The 21,606-nt window shown below is 45.7% G+C and overlaps 1 protein-coding gene across 22 annotated transcripts in view; it reads left to right on the plus strand.

Annotated features, from left to right (window-relative positions):
- Nucleotides 1-21,606, plus strand: part of PTK2 (protein tyrosine kinase 2) — a 154,625-nt gene that overhangs the window by 74,669 nt on the left and 58,350 nt on the right. For 9 of the 22 annotated variants that reach the window (XM_072151115.1, XM_072151113.1, XM_072151114.1 and 6 more), the window contains 10 exons: nt 2,859-2,921; nt 5,693-5,747; nt 6,687-6,836; nt 7,369-7,446; nt 7,782-7,889; nt 8,758-8,875; nt 8,963-9,037; nt 10,857-10,895; nt 16,998-17,028; nt 17,868-17,923. In XM_072151115.1, the coding sequence (XP_072007216.1) occupies nt 2,859-2,921; nt 5,693-5,747; nt 6,687-6,836; nt 7,369-7,446; nt 7,782-7,889; nt 8,758-8,875; nt 8,963-9,037; nt 10,857-10,895; nt 16,998-17,028; nt 17,868-17,923 (773 nt within the window). The remainder of the gene's footprint in view (nt 1-2,858; nt 2,922-5,692; nt 5,748-6,686; nt 6,837-7,368; nt 7,447-7,781; nt 7,890-8,757; nt 8,876-8,962; nt 9,038-10,856; nt 10,896-16,997; nt 17,029-17,867; nt 17,924-21,606) is intronic. The other 13 variants (XM_072151117.1, XM_072151123.1, XM_072151121.1 and 10 more) reach the window with 4 other exon arrangements.

Raw genomic sequence — 21,606 nt, forward strand, 5'->3', positions numbered from 1 at the left:
AACTACTATAATACTGCCCCCTATGTACAGGAATATAACTACTATAATACTGCCCCTATGTACAAGAATATAACTACTATAATACTGCCCCCTATGTACAAGAATATAACTACTATAATACTGCTCCCTATGTACATGAATATAACTACTATAATACTGCCCCCTATTTACAAGAATATAACTACTATAATACTGCCCCCTATGTACAGGAATATAACTACTATAATACTGCCCCCTATGTACAGGAATATAACTACTATAATACTGTCCCCTATGTACAGGAATATAACTACTATAATACTGCTCCCTATGTACAGGAATATAACTACTATAATACTGCCCCCTATTTACAAGAATATAACTACTATAATACTGCCCCCTATGTACAGGAATATAACTACTATAATACTGCCCCCTATGTACAGGAATATAACTACTATAATACTGCCCCCTATGTACAGGAATATAACTACTATAATACTGCTCCCTATGTACAAGAATATAACTACTATAATACTGCCCCCTATTTACAAGAATATAACTACTATAATACTGCCCCCTATGTACAATAATATAACTACTATAATACTGCCCCCTATGTACAAGAATATAACTACTATAATACTGCCCCCTATGTACAATAATATAACTACTATAATACTGCCCCCTATGTACAGGAATATATCTACTATAATACTGCCCCCTATGTACAGGAATATAACTACTATAATACTGCCCCCTATGTACAAGAATATAACTACTATAATACTGCCCCCTATGTACAGGAATATAACTACTATAATACTGCCCCCTATGTACAAGAATATAACTACTATAATACTGCCCCCTATGTACAGGAATATAACTACTATAATACTGCCCCTATGTACAGGAATATAACTACTATAATACTGCCCCCTATGTACAGGAATATAACTACTATAATACTGCCCCCTATGTACAAGAATATAACTACTATAATACTGCCCCCTATGTACAGGAATATAACTACTATAATACTGCCCCCTATGTACAGGAATATAACTACTATAATACCGCCCCCTATGTACAGGAATATAACTACTATAATACTGCCCCCTATGGACAGGAATATAACTACTATAATACTGCCCCTATGTACAAGTATATAACTACTATAATACTGCCCCCTATGTACAAGAATATAACTACTATAATACTGCCCCCTATGTACAGGAATATAACTACTATAATACTGCCCCCTATGTACAGGAATATAACTACTATAATACTGCTCCCTATGTACAGGAATATAACTACTATAATACTGTCCCCTATGTACAGGAATATAACTACTATAATACTGCTCCCTATGTACAGGAATATAACTACTATAATACTGCTCCCTATGTACAGGAATATAACTACTATAATACTGCTCCCTATGTACAAGAATATAACTACTATAATACTGCCTCCTATGTACAAGAATATAACTACTATAATACTGCCCCCTATGTACAAGAATATAACTACTATAATACTGCCCCTATGTACAGGAATATAACTACTATAATACTGCCCCCTATGTACAGGAATATAACTACTATAATACTGCCCCTATGTACAGGAATATAACTACTATAATACTGCCCCCTATGTACAGGAATATAACTACTATAATACTGCCCCCTATGTACAGGAATATAACTACTATAATAATTCCCCTATGTACAGGAATATAACTACTATAATAATTCCCCTATGTACAGGAATATAACTACTATAATACTGCCCTCTATGTACAAGAATATAACTACTATAATACTGCCCCCTATGTACAGGAATATAACTACTATAATAATTCCCCTATGTACAGGAATATAACTACTATAATACTGCCCTCTATGTACAAGAATATAACTACTATAATACTGCCCTCTATGTACAAGAATATAACTACTATAATACTGCCCCCTATGTACAGGAATATAACTACTATAATACTGCCCTCTATGTACAAGAATATAACTACTATAATACTGCCCCCTATGTACAAGAATATAACTACTATAATACTGCCCCCTATGTACAGGAATATAACTACTATAATACTACCCCCTATGTACAGGAATATAACTACTATAATACTGCCCCCTATGTACAGGAATATAACTACTATAATATTGCCCTCTATGTACAAGAATATAACTACTATAATACTGCCACCTATGTACAGGAATATAACTACTATAATACTGCCCCCTATGTACAAGAATATAACTACTATAATACTGTCCCCTATGTACAAGAATATAACTACTATAATACTGCCCTCTATGTACAAGAATATAACTACTATAATACTGCCCCCTATGTACAGGAATATAAATACTATAATACTGCCCCCTATGTACAGGAATATAACTACTATAATACTGCCCCTATGTACAGGAATATAACTACTATAATACTGCCCCCTATGTACAAGCATATAACTACTATAATACTGCCCCCTACGTACAAGAATATAACTACTATAATACTGCCCCCTATGTACAGGAATATAACTACTATAATACTGCCCCCTATGTACAAGAATATAACTACTATAATACTGCCCCCTATGTACAAGCATATAACTACTATAATACTGCCCCCTACGTACAAGAATATAACTACTATAATACTGCCCCCTATGTACAAGAATATAACTACTATAATACTGCTCCCTATGTACAGGAATATAACTACTATAATACTGCCCCTATGTACAGGAATATAACTACTATAATACTGGTAAGCTGTCTGTAGATGAATGTATTTCCTTGTAAGTGTTGGCTGTTTGAAATTTTCTTATGTCCATTTTCATGCTCCAGGCGGTCGTATGGGGAGATGAGGGGGAACGCTTTGGAGAAGAAGTCAAACTATGAAGTCTTAGAGTAAGTACTGGCTTCTCTACCACTAGGGGGCTCCTTTCTATATAAATTATTTTTATAATGATATCTGTGTGTTCCCTGTTCTGCACTCTCCTCTCCTGAATACATCAGACTCATGAGCAGACGGTGTAAATCCACTTTGTTTTTATATTGACACCTTGTTCTTGTCCTTCCGCTTCTGCTCCAGAGCGGATTGATCTCCACCACGGTTCGGCATTGTTTGCGTTTTATCTCAGCCTTTCCGATAGGAGAAGAGCTGGAAATAACAAAACCTTGTGCATCAATAGCGGCCAGAACACGTGAGGAGAGCAATCCATCTCCTGACCTGCAGCGCGGGAGGCAGTCCCCAATATCAAGGGACTGAGGGGACTCCCAGCCACAATATAAGACACTGCTGTGACTACAGTGATGTATAGAGATCACTGAGGGGACTCCCAGCCACAATGTAAGGGAAAGGAGAAAATCCTAGAGAGACACCAGGTCTAAAGGGATGTGTGGAAACCTAGTCAGGCCGTCCAGCAGAAATATCCAACACTTAGAGACTGCGATCATAAAGCTACACAATAAAGAATTAATTTGAGTGCAATATGGTGCAGTATCTAGTCTAAGGACAATGACTATGTACCCCAGAGCTGCACTCACTATTCTGCTGCTGGTGCAGTCACTGTGTACATACATGACATTACTTATCCTGTACTGATCCTGAGTTACATCCTGTATTATACCCCAGAGCTGCACTCACTATTCTGCTGCTGGTGCAGTCACTGTGTACATACATGACATTACTTATCCTGTACTGATCCTGAGGTACATCCTGTATTATACTCCAGAGCTGCACTCACTATTCTGCTGCTGGTGCAGTCACTGTGTACACACATGACATTACTTATCCTGTACTGATCCTGAGTTACATCCTGTATTATACCCCAGAGCTGCACTCACTATTCTGCTGCTGGTGCAGTCACTGTGTACATACATGACATTACTTATCCTGTACTGATCCTGAGTTACATCCTGTATTATACCCCAGAGCTGCACTCACTATTCTGCTGCTGGTGCAGTCACTGTGTACATACATGACATTACTTATCCTGTACTGATCCTGAGTTACATCCTGTATTATACCCCAGAGCTGCACTCACTATTCTGCTGCTGGTGCAGTCACTGTGTACACACATGACATTACTTATCCTGTACTGATCCTGAGTTACATCCTGTATTATACCCCAGAGCTGCACTCACTATTCTGCTGCTGGTGCAGTCACTGTGTACATACATGACATTACTTATCCTGTACTGATCCTGAGTTACATCCTGTATTATACCCCAGAGCTGCACTCACTATTCTGCTGCTGGTGCAGTCACTGTGTACATACATGACATTACTTATCCTGTACTGATCCTGAGTTACATCCTGTATTATACCCCAGAGCTGCACTCACTATTCTGCTGCTGGTGCAGTCACGGTGTACATACATGACATTACTTATCCTGTACTGATCCTGAGTTACATCCTGTATTATACTCCAGAGCTGCACTCACTATTCTTTGTTAGGTCACAGATTACACGGTCTCTTACATATAACTGTTCTTCCCTGAGTCCTCCTCTTATCACATAAAAGACAATCTGGTGCTCTAGATGTCTCTTTCAGTACAGTAATTCGCTTAATGTTCCTCTGGCTCTGTCTGCTGTGACATTTCCATCACCCTAATTGGCCATTATTGTGGTTGGACATGTCTGTTCTGCTGCGGTGACAGCGCCGGTCCCAACACAGCGACCCAGAAATGTTGGATAATTAGGAATGTTGTGTTGGGCGCGCTCCTCGGGGTAGTCTTCATGGACAATACCTGACATGGAAGGTTAACTCTTATCTGCTGGAAACCTTTACATTCTGTGATGAAACGTGACACTACAGATCTGAATGTGTCGGGGGTCACTCACGAGTCTCCTCCATATTAATCAGAATATTTTTAATTTGGCCTCTAAAATTCCCATCCAGGAGACCTTTTACTTTAAGTCAAAGTTTTTTGTGATCTTTATGCGCTGAACACGCATATAACCTGAATACTCCTCACAGCTGAGCGTTTGCTTCAGTTTTATCCTGTTTATAGAATCCTAATGGAATCTTCATCTTCAGTCTGATACATTGTAGCAAAATCTTGAGAATAAGACATACCGTAAATAGGTCAAATCTATAGTCAATTGTAGCTGTCCCCCAGCTGTTTCCAGGGGCCCCTCCCAGATGTCAATTTGAAGAGTCCTTCATTGACCTCAGCATTCAGTCAGTGCAATATTACATTTATCTATTCTGATCCATCTCCACCGGATCAGCCGAGGTCCAAGTGCAATCACTTTGGTTTTTAACATTTTTTCACCAGGTTCAGGAGAACAAGAGCAGGAACTTTACTGTATTAAAATCATCTGTGTACCTTGTCTTGCATTGGTAGAGAGCACAGAGGATGCTCCCTCTAGTGGCCAATAGTGGTATGAAGAAAAATATATTGTACATTACTTCCCAAAAATGGAACCCCAAAAATCCTAATATTAGTTTATGTTTATTTACATGTGGTTAATCTAATATACTAGAATGTGAGGCCGCTTGTCTTATGATGTAATGAGTCAGATTATGCAGGTGCCGATATGTGTTAATGTTATCAGATGTGATGAAGCCCCTCTACTTATATGAGAGGACCCCAGCGGCATCAGGAGGAAGAAGCTGCTGTGTGAGACCTTCATCCTCCGGGGTCTGAGATTTTATACTTCTTTCTTCCAGGAAGGACGTCGGCCTGAAGAGGTTCTTCCCTAAGAGTTTGCTGGATTCTGTGAAGGTAAAGTTGGTGCCATTCTCTTTGTCCTTTATTCTTCCTGACCTACCTGTAAAATACATTATTAATTGGACCTTTATCATCCGCCCGCGCATCACAAGCCGTATGTCTTTACTACCTGAAACTTTTGTATTTTACCTTGGTGCAGTTTAAAAGAAATGATTGTCATCTTCAAAACCCACCAGAAGTAAGATCGTAGCTATGATAGAGCCCAAAATAGCAGTGTCTGAGGTGCCTCTCCTCCAACTTCTACAAGTGACTCCTCTCGGGCAAAAAGTTCCTATTTTCCATTCCTTTGCATGTGACTCGGTTTTTTTTAGGGGCAATAGGAGGGAATGATAGAAAGGATATTCTTTTTGTGATCTCCTTACAGACAGGCACTTGCCGGCGGGCACTGGATGGGGGGGGATCCCTTTGCCGGCGGGCACTGGATGGGGGGGGGATCCCTTTGCCGGCGGGCACTGGATGGGGGGGATCCCCTTGCCGGCGGGCACTGGATGGGGGGGATCCCCTTGCCGGCGGGCACTGGATGGGGGGGATCCCCTTGCCGCCGGGCACTGGATGGTGGCGATCCCCTTGCCGCCGTGTACTGGATAGCTAAATTATCAAGTCCTATATTTTCTAGGACTTTTCATCTTTGGCCTCTTCTCCTGATCTATTCATGGCGTATGGACTCGCTTTCAGAAACACTGCTCACTGCAGGAGAAAAAAGGCAGAAGAAAAAAGTTTTTTTTTCCCCCCTGAATACATTATATTGCAGAGTTTACTATTATAACATGAACTATTGGTTAATAAAGAAATAACTTGCTTCTAAGGTTTAGTTCCGCTTTATAACTTGTACATTTTGCATGACTATTATAAAGCTGTGGTGGAGGATGATCTGATTATACGGACCTTGCTCTGGTACTAGTTCTGATTTCTGTCCCATTTCTCTATTTCCAGGCGAAATCCCTCAGGAAGCTGATCCAGCAGACATTCCGCCAGTTTGCCAACCTCAACAGGGAAGAAAGTATCTTGAAGTTCTTTGAAATCCTTTCTCCGGTCTATCGCTATGACAAGGAATGCTTCAAGTGCGCCCTCGGAGTAAGTATGGTAGGACATCACTACACGTCGTCTTCTCCTCTTATTAGGTTTGGGATTTGCCTGAGAGTATTTAGGGTCATTTATTAGACCCTTTAAACAATACGTCTCGATTTACCTCCCTTCCTGTTTTATCAGCGTGTTCTCACTGCTCCTAGTCGCTGATAATCCCTACAGGCTGAATCTGATACCTGTGGTGTCTGTGCTTATCCAGTTACAGCCCCTGTCTATATTTAGGTGGGTTTCTGCACCCCCTGTGGTGATCTGCTTGCTGGATTTTGCACCCGGTAGATTCTTATACTGCAATGTGTAGTCCTATATACAATCCACAGGCCCTCTCTTGGCATTTGCACTTGGAAGGGATAACCACCTCTTCTCTATAGTGGGGGGTCTGGTTACCTCCTCTTTATTTTGGGGCAGGGGGGCTCATGCTGCTCTTTCTATCCTCTGTGTATATATTAATAGATTCCATTGATTGATTCTTGATTCTTTGTTTTCTCTCCACTTCCTATTGTGACACCATTGACCACATAACCCATTAAAGTCCAGTTGGGTTATATCTGTGGAGCTGGCGATTGGCCCAGAGGAAGGGATCAGTTACCTTACAGACAAAGGATCCAATGTAAGTACCGCACCCCTGGGGGTATTGTTTTACCAGCAGACTATAAATGTGTCTGTTATCATAACGGAGATGATTATAAAATCTCTACAGTGAACATGCAGATAGATATTTCTTTTTGGATCAGACTACAGAGTGTTTGTAGTCTGTAACCATGGAAACATGTCTGCATTTTAATAGAGGCTGTATTCCAAGTTACTGCCTTCATTTTAGACCATGTTTTAGCAGTATACAACCGTATCAGAAGCCTGCAAGTTGTATAAGAGGATGAAGCCTGCAGGTCTGTGGTAATCCTGACCGTGTAATGAAAGCTAATTCATATCTCCCTTCTCCTGCAGCCGACCCATCTCACAGACTTTACTCAGGTGCAGACAATCCAGTATTCAAGTAGCGAAGACAAGGACAGGAAGGGGATGTTGCAGCTAAAAATTTCTGGAGCCCCAGAGGTAAATATTATTTTATTCCTCCCTTGGTTGGGTCAGGGCTGTCCCTATACCCCTTTTCCTAGTACCTTGTGTAATGTCAGTTGTATCTCTCCAACTTGTGGTCATCTCCACATTGACCTTAGCCTGTGTCGTTCGGCGACGCTCCGCCATGACTCCCCCCTTCCCCCTTCCTTTCTGTCAAGTTGGCAGCGCAACTCTGATGTCCCTTCCTTGTTGCAATGTAGGTTCTCCCCTCTGACGCCCGACCCCCCCCCCCCCTTGTCAAGTTTCAGCGCTCCCCTTTGACCTTACCCCCGTTGTTGAGTTGCCGTTGCTCCATTCTGACAAAGCGCCCCTTGTCGAGTTTTCGTTGCCCCCCTTGTTGAGTAGTCAAGCTCCAGTCCGACCCCCGGTCTGGTTGCCAGTGATCCCCCCTGATGCTGCCACTTGTTGAGTTACCAGTGATCCCCTCTGATGTTGCCCCTTGTTGAGTTACCAGCGCTCCCCTCTGATGTTGCCCCTTGTTGAGTTACCAGCGCTCCCCTCTGACGCCCCCCCTTGTTAAGTTGCCAGTCCTGTCATTTGAGGCCCCCGTTATTGATTGCCTTGTTCTGGGGCCTGCACACCCATCTACCCCCTCTGTGACGTCCTTCCATTGCCCTATTCAGCTAAGTAGGAAAATCAAACATTATAACATCCACAATATCCCATTTTTTACTTTCAGCAATTCCTTCATAATTATTTGCTTGCTGTTTTTTAATAGAAATATTATTTCCATTCCCACCGCATTCAATCTTCAGCAATGTATAGATTTGCACCATCTCCATCAGATACTATTGGGGGGGGACGGTTGGATAATAATAGCCCTATTGTTGCTCTCCCTTTGCAGCCGCTCACTGTGACAGCCCCGTCCCTCACCATTGCGGAGAACATGGCTGACTTGATAGATGGATATTGTCGTCTTGTCCATGGAGCCTCCGAGTCGTTCATCATCAGACCGCAGAAAGGTAGGTTGTACTCCTGTGCTGCGCAGGGATGAAGGGATCAGCAGCCAGGGTGACGGGAGCAGCTTGTGCCTATTTTCTGTCCTCCAGCCTCCCGTCTGTCGTGGCCTTTCTATACTGCAGCGTCCTCCGGATTGTACGCGTCTCCTCTCCAGCCTCTCAATGGTGATCACCTGCTGTGCGGAGACACAGATTATTCAGCATGACGGAGGATGCTTACTGTGCTGCATGCTACGTGTGATTCCAGATGCTCTGGATACTGCATGATGGGAAACAGGACTGACTCACAGCTGAGGGGTTGTTCCTATGGTACGGCGTCCTCCCCTGATCTGTGAGTCCAGACTGAAGGCTTCAGTGTCTTTTTAAGAACTATTATATAGACTGCAATGGAGAACAAGATTAGCTGATGCCTAAATTCGGCTTTGCAGCGCGGCTAAGCGAGGGGCTCGTGGTTCAGCAGTTGGACCCCTCCATATCCACAGGATAAGGAATAAATGTTGGTGATGGGAAAACACTTTTGAATATTACTTAGACTGGATGCAACCATCGCAAACCCTCAGCTGTGATTTGGACTGTTCAGCCTCAATCCTACCCATCCATCTGCATTTAGAATTTTTTGGGGAAATGAATATGACTGGGCGCGTCCATGTATATATGACCATGATATATTACTGTGGTCCATTAAAGCTCCTCTTAAAAAACAAGAGCAAGAAGTTTCTTGAAAAAATTTCCATTCTCTTAGACTCTAACGATCCAGACACGGGACCTAGAATAACGGTGAGTGCATAGATCAAATTAGGCTGACGAGCATCGGCTTTATAGCAGCAGCCTGGCATTGAGAAATGTGAAAGCCCAGATTTCTTCCGAGCTGCGGTGCTGTCAGATAAGTACAGATGATGACCCAAAGGTTCAGGGAACTAATCAGACTTTTAAGTGCCATGTTAGGTCCTTCCACTGGAGTTAATGATAAGACGTCTGGATCTGCAGTCCCAGGGCACGGGTAACTCTCAGGGTTAAGCTTTTTGGGGCTACACCTGATGCCCAGTTTGTGGAACTGTTATTGGGGGGGGGGGCGCACCCTTAGTTAAATCTCATATGACTGGACATCCGCTGTGGCTAGGACCCCTCTCCAGTGGACAGTGAATGGGCACAGGCTGAGTAGTGTCAGCGTCATGCACGTTCTGCGCCCGATGGTCACCCCTCTCCCTCATTGATCCCGCTTATGACCTTTGGAAGTTTTTAGTGAATTTAGCCCATTTTGCACAGGAGTTGTACTGATGAGCATCCTATAGTCCTAGTCCTCAGGGGTCGTCCCTTTATCCAGTCACTTAATGAGACTAATCAATGATGATTGGCCGGTGTAAGTGACAGGCGTCATTCTCATTATTCATGGAATCCAATGCATTTCACTGTGAAATCTGCAAATCCTGAGCCCATGGCTGATCATTACACATTGTCTCTACATTACATCTCATTCTAGTTACATCCAAATCTGCATCAACAATTCTGCGTGCTGCTGCCTCTCCCAGCCTTGTGTATGGAGCATGCTCCCATGTATTGTATAATAATATCCCATTAAGCAATGTACTATCTATAAATCTCCACTCACATCCAGAGCTTCAGTCCCAGGCTGCATGCACTTCCCTCTGCCGCCTCCTGCTTGTTCAGTGTCTGCACAGTTCAGGGCATGCTGCAGTGTATTTATAGTGTTAGCTCTCCAAATGTGGTTGTTTTAGGCCCCTGTCTTGTAGGAAACTGCCATGACTTGCCTAATAGCTCTGCTCATCCTGAGCCTGCTGGTTCACATATACAACACTGCACTAAAGTCTGGGAGGGATTGGCTCCGCATATATTGGCATTAAAGCGACAGCATGGCTGACTGATAACTGCATGATCATCATTCATCTTACCATTTTCCTTTTTATTTTTTTCTCTCTCCTGTGTCTTCCCATAATTCCACTCTCTGACCCTTCTGCCCCGGGAGGAATCGACGGCCTGCTTCATCCTGAGCTTCCAAGTTCAGGTATAGAAAACACTAGAACCACAGTAAGAACTCAGACTAACACAGACCGAGCAGAAGGACACTGCATGGAGGCAGTGTATGTGTACCTGCTGTTCAGGAACTGGGGAAAGCTGGGTGACGGAGAGTAATGGCAGGTATAGAACACTAGAAGCGCAGTGAGAACTGAGACTAACACAGAGCGAGCAGAAGGACAGTGCTTGCTGTTCAGGAGCTGGGGAAAGCTGGGTGACGGAGAGTAATGGCAGGTATAGAACACTAGAAGCGCAGTGAGAACTGAGACTAACACAGTGCGAGCAGAAGGACAGTGCATGGAGGCAGTGTATTTGTACCTGCTTTTCAGGAGTTGGGGAAAGCTGGGTGAAGGAGAGTAATGGCACCAGAATGGTTATGGGTAACTAACCAAAGTATTATATTGGGGGCTGCCTCCCAATGTCTACCCGAAAAGTTGTTAGGATGGTCAGCAGCCCCCACAATGGAGACTGAAACTGCTGGGGGTGGGGGCCGATGCATTTGATTTGTTTTCTGGACAGTATTATTACTCTATGCAGCACTGCGCAGCAACTCTCCTCTCTGCTCTGTATCCTGAGTAGAGGAGCCGTAACTCCAGTCTGGGTAATGAGATTTTTGTGGATGATGTTAGTAGCAGCCGGACTGTGAAACATGGATTTATATTCCCTTATTATAGTTTTTCCTGGTTCTCTTGGGGCATATGCTAACACTGCTGTGCTTTATGCTCTCTGCAGCCAGTGTTATGTGTTGTCTCTGGAGAGCTGGGTTAGTTGTTAGCAACAGCAGGACTGTGAAATATGGATTTACTGTATATTCCAGGATTGTACTGGAGGCATGTCCTCACACTGCTGTGCTCTGTGATCTCTGCAGCCATTGTCCTTGGAGAGCTGTGTACACAGACCTTTGTATATGTTGTTAGTAGCAGCAGGACTGTAAAACATGGAGTTATATGCATGGATTATGGCTTTGCAGCCAGTATAAGGTACTATCTCTGGAGAGATGTGTAATCAGACCTCTGTGCATGTTGGGGGAAGGGGGAATATGAATTTATATTCCAGGATTGTGTCTTTTCCTCACACTGCTGTGTTCTCTGCACCCTGTTTTATATATTGTCCCTAAATAGATTTGTAATCACACCTTTGTGTATTTTGTTAGTAGCAGCAGGACTGTCATATATCCATGTATATTCCAGGATTTTAGGGGCATGTCCTCACACTGCTGTGCTTTCTCTGCATTGAACTGTTCCACCACTCCTACCCTATCCATATTTCATAGTCCAGCTATCAGCATGCACAAAGGTCTGATTACACATCTCTCTAGGGACAATACCTAACACTGAAGTATTGTCCCTGGAGAGATGTGTAATCAGACCTTTGTGTATGTTGATAGTAGCAGCAGGACTGTGATATATGGCTATATTTTACAAGATTATATTCTAATCCTGGTATATAAATGCATATATCACAGTCCTGCTGCTACTAACAACATTCAGAAAAGTCTGATTACACATCTCTCCAGGGACAATACGTAACACTGGCTGTAATTTACATGGACCCTTTTATAATCCACTACTATAGAATTTGCACATTTTGTGTAGTAGCTGGAGCTGTGTAGAAGGAATCGGAGCCCCTAGATCCAGGGAATGCTATAAATAGATCCTAACTAGAAGAGTTTTCATGGATGCACCAGATGTAGAGGCTGAGTAGTGCTGAGCGAGTAATAAGTCTCCTGCTGGCCCCGTACGTTGATGTATGGGTGGTGCAGAGAGATGGGAAAGTGGGTATGACATGGTGACATGGGAGACCTAGGAGGTTTAACTAGCTTAATACCTGTTCTAGAAAGTAAATTACCACCAGGATGAAGGATTATAAACCAAGCACACTGACCTACTGATGTGTACCCCCTCTGGCAGGATCCGCTTTTCTTTTGATTTCTCATGCCCTGGTTTTTTATGAAAAACGCTTTTAAAATTATGCAAATGAGCCTGGTAACTTAGCCCGGTGCCCCACAGGGTCATTTGCATAATTTTTACAGCCGTTTATTTGGGTAAAAACGAGGGCACAAGAAGCTAAAAGAAGAGCGGATTCCTGCCAGTGGGGGCACACACACCAGTATGTCAGTGCTTGGTTTACAGTCCTTCATCCTATCAACTTGCAGAGTAGAAAAACTGCTGTGAAATTTAAAATGCAACTAAACCTTTACATTATTCAGTTGTGAAAGAAAGAAATCTCCGATTATAATGAAGAACTTTGTAAGCTGCTTCATTAAGCAGTGAGCAGCGTTTCTGAAATACTTCTCCACATAAGATGGAGAGGAGGCTAAAAATGAACTCCTTACATACCTAGAGAACATTTTGATAATTCAGCTCTGTAAGGAGATAAGATTATTTAATTCCTGTCTGTATGGCGAGCAAAGATTTTACTTACTATTATATGTATCATTGATTTATGCAATTCTAAGATGTTCTGTATTATTGTGCAGGCACTTACCAAGCAGGGCAGACTTTAAAGGGGTTTTCCCATGAAGAAAAGTTAGGACCTATCCACAGGGAAAACCCTCTGACACCAGCCATAATGTATGTACACAGTGCACAAGCAGAATAGTGAGTGCAGCTCTGGAGTATAATACAGGATGTAACTCAGGATCAGTACAGGATAAGTAATGTCATGTATGTACACAGTGACTGCACCAGCAGCAGAATAGTGAGTGCAGCTCTGGGGTATAATACAGGATGTAACTCAGGATCTGTACAGGATAAGTAATGTCATGTATGTACACAGTGACTGCACCAGCAGCAGAATAGTGAGTGCAGCTCTGGGGTATAATACAGGATGTAACTCAGGATCAGTACAGGATAAGTAATGTCATGTATGTACACAGTGACTGCATCAGCAGCAGAATAGTGAGTGCAGCTCTGGGGTATAATACAGGATGTAACTCAGGATCAGTACAGGATAAGTAATGTCATGTATGTACACAGTGACTGCACCAGCAGCAGAATAGTGAGTGCAGCTCTGGGGTATAATACAGGATGTAACTCAGGATCAGTACAGGATAAGTAATGTCATGTATGTACACAGTGACTGCACCAGCAGCAGAATAGTGAGTGCAGCTCTGGAGTATAATACAGGATGTAACTCAGGATCAGTACAGGATAAGTAATGTCATGTATGTACACAGTGACTGCACCAGCAGCAGAATAGTGAGTGCAGCTCTGGGGTATAATACAGGATGTAACTCAGGATCAGTACAGAATAAGTAATGTCATGTATGTACACAGTGACTGCACTACCAGCAGAATAGTGAGTGCAGCTCTGGAGTATAATACAGGATGTATCTCAGGATTAGTACAGGATAAGTAATGTCATGTATGTACACAGTGACTGCACCAGCAGCAGAATAGTGAGTGCAGCTCTGGAGTATAATACAGGATGTATCTCAGGATTAGTACAGGATAAGTAATGTCATGTATGTACACAGTGACTGCACCAGCAGCAGAATAGTGAGTGCAGCTCTGGAGTATAATACAGGATGTAACTCCGGATCAGTACAGGATAAGTAATGTCATGTATGTACAGTGACTGCACCAACAGCAGAATAGTGAGTGCAGCTCTGGAGTATAATACCGGATGTAACTCAGGATCAGTACAGGATAAGTAATGTCATGTATGTACACAGTGACTGCACCAGCAGCAGAATAGTGAGTGCAGCTCTGGGGTATAATACAGGATGTAACTCAGGATCAGTACAGGATAAGTAATGTCATGTATGTACACAGTGACTGCACCAGCAGCAGAATAGTGAGTGCAGCTCTGGAGTATAATACCGGATGTAACTCAGGATCAGTACAGGATAAGTAATGTCATGTATGTACACAGTGACTGCACCAGCAGCAGAATAGTGAGTGCAGCTCTGGGGTATAATACAGGATGTAACTCAGGATCAGGACAGGATAAGTAATGTCATGTATGTACACAGCGACTGCTCCACCAGCAGAATAGTGAGTGCAGCTCTGGGGTATAATACCGGATGTAACTCAGGATCAGTACAGGATAAGTAATGTCATGTATGTACACAGCGACTGCTCCACCAGCAGAATAGAGAGTGCAGCTCTGGGGTATAATACAGGATGTAACTCAGGATCAGGACAGGATAAGTAATGTCATGTATGTACACAGTGACTGCACCAGCAGCAGAATAGTGAGTGCAGCTCTGGGGTATAATACAAGATGTAACTCAGGATCAGTACAGGATAAGTAATGTCATGTATGTACATAGTGACTGCACCAGTAGCAGAATAGTGAGTGCAGCTCTGGAGTATAATACAGGATGTAACACAGTATCAGTACAGGATAAGTAATGTCATGTATGTACACAGTGACTGCACCAGCAGCAGAATAGGGAGTGCAGCTCTGGAGTATAATACAGGATGTAACTCAGGATCAGTACAGGATAAGTAATGTCATGTATGTACACAGTGACTGCGCCAGCAGCAGAATAGTGAGTGCAGCTCTGGGGTATAATACAGGATGTAACTCAGGATCAGTACAGGATAAGTAATGTCATGTATGTACACAGTGACTGCACCAGCAGCAGAATAGTGAGTGCAGCTCTGGGGTATAATACAGGATGTAACTCAGGATCAGTACAGGATAAGTAATGTCATGTATGTACACAGTGACTGCACCAGCAGCAGAATAGTGAGTGCAGCTCTGGGGTATAGTACAGGATGTAACTCAGGATCAGTACAGGATAAGTAATGCCATGTATGTACACAGTGACTGCACCAGCAGCAGAATAGTGAGTGCAGCTCTGGAGTATAATACAGGATGTAACTCAGGATCAGTACAGGATAAGTAATGTCATGTATGTACACAGTGACTGCACCAACAGCAGAATAGTGAGTGCAGCTCTGGAGTATAATACCGGATGTAACTCAGGATCAGTACAGGATAAGTAATGTCATGTATGTACACAGTGACTGCACCAGCAGCAGAATAGTGAGTGCAGCTCTGGGGTATAATACAGGATGTAACTCAGGATCAGTACAGGATAAGTAATGTCATGTATGTACACAGTGACTGCACCAGCAGCAGAATAGTGAGTGCAGCTCTGGAGTATAATACCGGATGTAACTCAGGATCAGTACAGGATAAGTAATGTCATGTATGTACACAGTGACTGCACCAGCAGCAGAATAGTGAGTGCAGCTCTGGGGTATAATACAGGATGTAACTCAGGATCAGGACAGGATAAGTAATGTCATGTATGTACACAGCGACTGCTCCACCAGCAGAATAGTGAGTGCAGCTCTGGGGTATAATACCGGATGTAACTCAGGATCAGTACAGGATAAGTAATGTCATGTATGTACACAGCGACTGCTCCACCAGCAGAATAGTGAGTGCAGCTCTGGGGTATAATACAGGATGTAACTCAGGATCAGGACAGGATAAGTAATGTCATGTATGTACACAGTGACTGCACCAGCAGCAGAATAGTGAGTGCAGCTCTGGGGTATAATACAAGATGTAACTCAGGATCAGTACAGGATAAGTAATGTCATGTATGTACATAGTGACTGCACCAGTAGCAGAATAGTGAGTGCAGCTCTGGAGTATAATACAGGATGTAACACAGTATCAGTACAGGATAAGTAATGTCATGTATGTACACAGTGACTGCACCAGCAGCAGAATAGGGAGTGCAGCTCTGGAGTATAATACAGGATGTAACTCAGGATCAGTACAGGATAAGTAATGTCATGTATGTACACAGTGACTGCGCCAGCAGCAGAATAGTGAGTGCAGCTCTGGGGTATAATACAGGATGTAACTCAGGATCAGTACAGGATAAGTAATGTCATGTATGTACACAGTGACTGCACCAGCAGCAGAATAGTGAGTGCAGCTCTGGGGTATAATACAGGATGTAACTCAGGATCAGTACAGGATAAGTAATGTCATGTATGTACACAGTGACTGCACCAGCAGCAGAATAGTGAGTGCAGCTCTGGAGTATAATATAATTATGTAAAATTCTGGTATAAAAGTCTGCATTGTACGATAATTGTTTTCTTCTTTCTCTATACAGAAGGAGAACGCGCTTTGCCATCTATACCAAAGTAAGTAATTATTACCCAATAAATTCAGTTCTGTAAAACGTTACACACAAGTTGTTAAATAAGTGGATTTATGTCATTTTATATTTTTACAACACGTGTAAATGCTTTAATTTATACTTTTGTATCTGAAATTTCCTGTAATAGAATTTGCGTCTGTTTTATCAGATTTTCGGCCTTTTGTTCGGTGCATAAAGATGTTTTTGAGTTGAGTATTTAGTGTCCACTATATGAAGTCCTGCAGATGATCTGCTCTCCCCACAACAGGACATTTACTTTCTGCAGTAGAAATATATATGTACAGGCGGTCCCCTACTTAAGAACACCCAACTTACATACGACCCCTAGTTACAAACGGACCTCTGGATGTTGTTAAATTATTGCACTTTATTCTAAGGCTATAATAATCAGCTATAACAGATATCACAGGCGTCTGCAATGAAGATTTTTTATTAATCCAGGTTCTTATGACAACCCAACATTTTTAAAATCCAGTTGCCACAGAGGCCAAAAACATTTTGTCTGGCGTTACAATGATAAAATATACAGTCCCGACTTACATACAAATTAAATTTAAGAACAAACCTACAGAACCGATCCTGTACGTAACCCGGGGACTGCCTGTACATTGTGTAAAGTTTTCATCCACTTTGGGGAATCATCAGTTGTCCCCCATCCTCCTCCTCCTCTGTGTTTTCCATCTTTCTCTCCCCCCTCTGACGTTGTGCAGAATGGATCATTCCGGCTAATTACAGAAGGTAGCCTGTGAATATGATGAATGCAGAGCCTCAGTGACCATGAAGAATGTGCACCATTCACAGATGCCATCCTCTCTCTTACAGACTCGCCAACAACGACAAGCACAGCGGCGTAAGGGCTCACCCCGTCTCTGTCTCAGGTAAGGGGCCCCGGGGGTCTCTGGCGTCAGAACTGGTTGTAACGAGTTAGTAACGAGTGATGAGAGGACGCAGACAACTGGATGTATGAGAAGTCGCTATTTAACTCTTTTAACGCTATGTAACTCAGACCCTGGTGTTGTATAGGACTGCAAGTAACCAATGCAGCGCCAGTGTCCCATTGAGCTCTGCTACATCTCTTGGTGTATACATTAGTCCCTGTGTGTAGTGTTCTCGCTGCCTTTTTCTTCCCCCATATGGATTTTGGTTCCAGTATTTACTATATTAGGGACAGACCCCTCTAGAAATGTGAAGTATTGTTGCTGCTGAGAAGATGATGAGCCGTGTAGTCCGTGTGAATGAGGATCGTGTGCAGCATCTTGTACACGCCGCTGCTAGCAAGCAAGAGGTTAATGTGACTTGTCACTGCTGTTTGTGTCCCGTCCCCGAGGGTGGGGGATGGAAAGGATGAGCGGTCACTGGTGCACAGGAGCTGGCACTCTCTCTGCTGTAAACAAGGGGCAGGAACCTGACGTTCCCTTCAGTAGTGATGTCACCCGCTTTGCTGCCAGGAGGTGCCAGGGCCAGAGGTACCAGGAGGGTGCACCCACTGTACTGCCAGGAGGTGCCAGGACCACAGGTACCATGAGGGTGCACCCGCTGTACTTGCCAGAGGTGTCAGGACCAGATGTACCATGAGGGTGCACCCGCTGTACTGCCAGGAGGTGCCAGGGCCACAGGTACCATGAGGGTGCACCCACTGTACTGCCAGGAGGTGCCAGGACCACAGGTACCATGAGGGTGCACCCGCTGTACTTGCCAGAGGTGCCAGGACCAGAGGTGCCAGGAGGGTGCACCCGCAGTGCTGCCAGGAGGTGCCAGGACCAGATGTGCCAGGAGGGTGCACCCGCTTTGCTGCCAGGAGGTGCCAGGACCAGAGGTACCAGGAGGGTGCACCCGCAGTGCTGCCAGGAGTTGCCAGGACCAGAGGTACCATGAGGGTGCACCCGCTGTACTGCCAGGAGGTGCCAGGACCAGAGGTACCAGGAGGGTGCACCCGCAGTGCTGCCAGGAGGTGCCAGGACCAGAGGTACCATGAGGGTGCACCCGCTGTGCTGCCAGGAGGTGCCAGGACCAGAGGTACCAGGAGGGTGCACCCGCAGTGCTGCCAGGAGGTGCCAGGACCAGAGGCTGCTGCATCCCTGTCACTCTGCTCCACATGGTGGTGACTTCGTCACTTTTCTTCCTATGTCTCAATGAGCGCTGTATTTTAGTGATGTTCTCAATATCATCTAGGTCCCCAAAGCAGAAAGTGGGTGCATGTCCCGTGTTGTCTCTCCCGGGTTCCCACTCCATTTTATATCCCTTTGGGGGTCACATGTTCTACAATCTCCCATGAGCCCGCTCTCTTCCTTCCCTGTTGTTGTCCCTCCTGAATGTCTCCTCTTCTGTGTCCCCGTGAGTGCCACTTTCTTCTTTGTTTTCCTTTGCAGACGCCCGCTCTCTTTACTCTCTCCATGGTGTCCCCCCGCTGGCCGCCCGCTCTCTTTACTCTCTCCATGGTGTCCCCCCGCTGGCCGCCCGCTCTCCTTACTCTCTCCATGGTGTCCCCCCGCTGGCCGCCCGCTCTCTTTACTCTCTCCATGGTGTCCCCCCGCTGGCCGCCCGCTCTCTTTACTCTCTCCATGGTGTCCCCCCGCTGGCCGCCCGCTCTCTTTACTCTCTCCATGTTGTTCCCCCGCTGGCCGCCCGCTCTCTTTACTCTCTCCATGGTGGCCGCCCGCTCTCCTTACTCTCTCCATGGTGTCCCCCCGCTGGCCGCCCGCTCTCTTTACTCTCTCCATGGTGTCCCCCCGCTGGCCGCCTGCTCTCTTTTTACTCTCTCTCCATGGTGTCCCCCCGCTGGCCGCCCGCTCTCTTTACTCTCTCTATGGTGTTCCCCCGCTGGCCGCCCGCTCTCTTTACTCTCTCCATGTTGTTCCCCCGCTGGCCGCCCGCTCTCTTTACTCTCTCCATGGTGGCCGCCCGCTCTCCTTACTCTCTCCATGGTGTCCCCCCGCTGGCCGCCCGCTCTCTTTACTTTCTCTCCATGGTGTTCCCCCGCTGGCCGCCCGCTCTCTTTACTCTCTCCATGGTGTCCCCCCGCTGGCCGCCCGCTCTCTTTACTCTCTCCATGGTGTCCCCCCGCTGGCCGCCCGCTCTCTTTACTCTCTCTCCATGGTGTCCCCCCGCTGGCCGCCTGCTCTCTTTACTCTCTCTCCATGGTGTCCCCCCGCTGGCCGCCTGCTCTCTTTACTCTCTCTCCATGGTGTCCCCCCGCTGGCCGCCCGCTCTCTTTACTCTCTCCATGGTGGCCGCCCGCTCTCTTTACTCTCTCCATGGTGTCCCCCCGCTGGCCGCCTGCTCTCTTTTTACTCTCTCCATGGTGTCCCCCCACTGGCCGCCCGCTCTCTTTACTCTCTCCATGGTGTCCCCCCGCTGGCCGCCCGCTCTCTTTACTCTCTCCATGGTGTCCCCCCGCTTGCCGCCCGCTCTCTTTACTCTCTCCATGTTGTTCCCCCGCTGGCCGCCCGCTCTCTTTACTCTCTCCATGGTGGCCGCCCGCTCTCCTTACTCTCTCCATGGTGTCCCCCCGCTGGCCGCCCGCTCTCTTTACTCTCTCCATGGTGTCCCCCCGCTGGCCGCCTGCTCTCTTTTTACTCTCTCTCCATGGTGTCCCCCCGCTGGCCGCCCGCTCTCTTTACTCTCTCTATGGTGTTCCCCCGCTGGCCGCCCGCTCTCTTTACTCTCTCCATGTTGTTCCCCCGCTGGCCGCCCGCTCTCTTTACTCTCTCCATGGTGGCCGCCCGCTCTCCTTACTCTCTCCATGGTGTCCCCCCGCTGGCCGCCCGCTCTCTTTACTTTCTCTCCATGGTGTTCCCCCGCTGGCCGCCCGCTCTCTTTACTCTCTCCATGGTGTCCCCCCGCTGGCCGCCCGCTCTCTTTACTCTCTCCATGGTGTCCCCCCGCTGGCCGCCCGCTCTCTTTACTCTCTCTCCATGGTGTCCCCCCGCTGGCCGCCTGCTCTCTTTACTCTCTCTCCATGGTGTCCCCCCGCTGGCCGCCTGCTCTCTTTACTCTCTCTCCATGGTGTCCCCCCGCTGGCCGCCCGCTCTCTTTACTCTCTCCATGGTGGCCGCCCGCTCTCTTTACTCTCTCCATGGTGTCCCCCCGCTGGCCGCCTGCTCTCTTTTTACTCTCTCCATGGTGTCCCCCCACTGGCCGCCCGCTCTCTTTACTCTCTCCATGGTGTCCCCCCGCTGGCCGCCCGCTCTCTTTACTCTCTCCATGGTGTCCCCCCGCTGGCCGCCCGCTCTCTTTACTCTCTCCATGGTGTTCCCCCGCTGGCCGCCCGCTCTCTTTACTCTCTCCATGGTGTCCCCCCGCTGGCCGCCTGCTCTCATTTTACTCTCTCTCCATGGTGTCCCCCCTGCTGGCTGCCCGCTCTCTTTACTACTTTAAGGGACTTTGCACCACAGGTGGATATCAGTGACCTTCTCTTGGGCCATTATCGCCCTATTTACCTCTTATCATGGAGGAGGTTGACAATTTTAGTAGGATTTGATCCCTTGTGTTGTGTCTCGGCACTCGGCTGGTGTTTACCCTCTCGGCAGTCGGTGGACCTGAGCCCAGATACACAGGCTTC

The sequence above is a fragment of the Engystomops pustulosus genome, chromosome 5 (genome assembly GCF_040894005.1).
Source record: "Engystomops pustulosus chromosome 5, aEngPut4.maternal, whole genome shotgun sequence".
In the NCBI taxonomy this organism is placed as follows: Eukaryota; Metazoa; Chordata; class Amphibia; order Anura; family Leptodactylidae; genus Engystomops; species Engystomops pustulosus.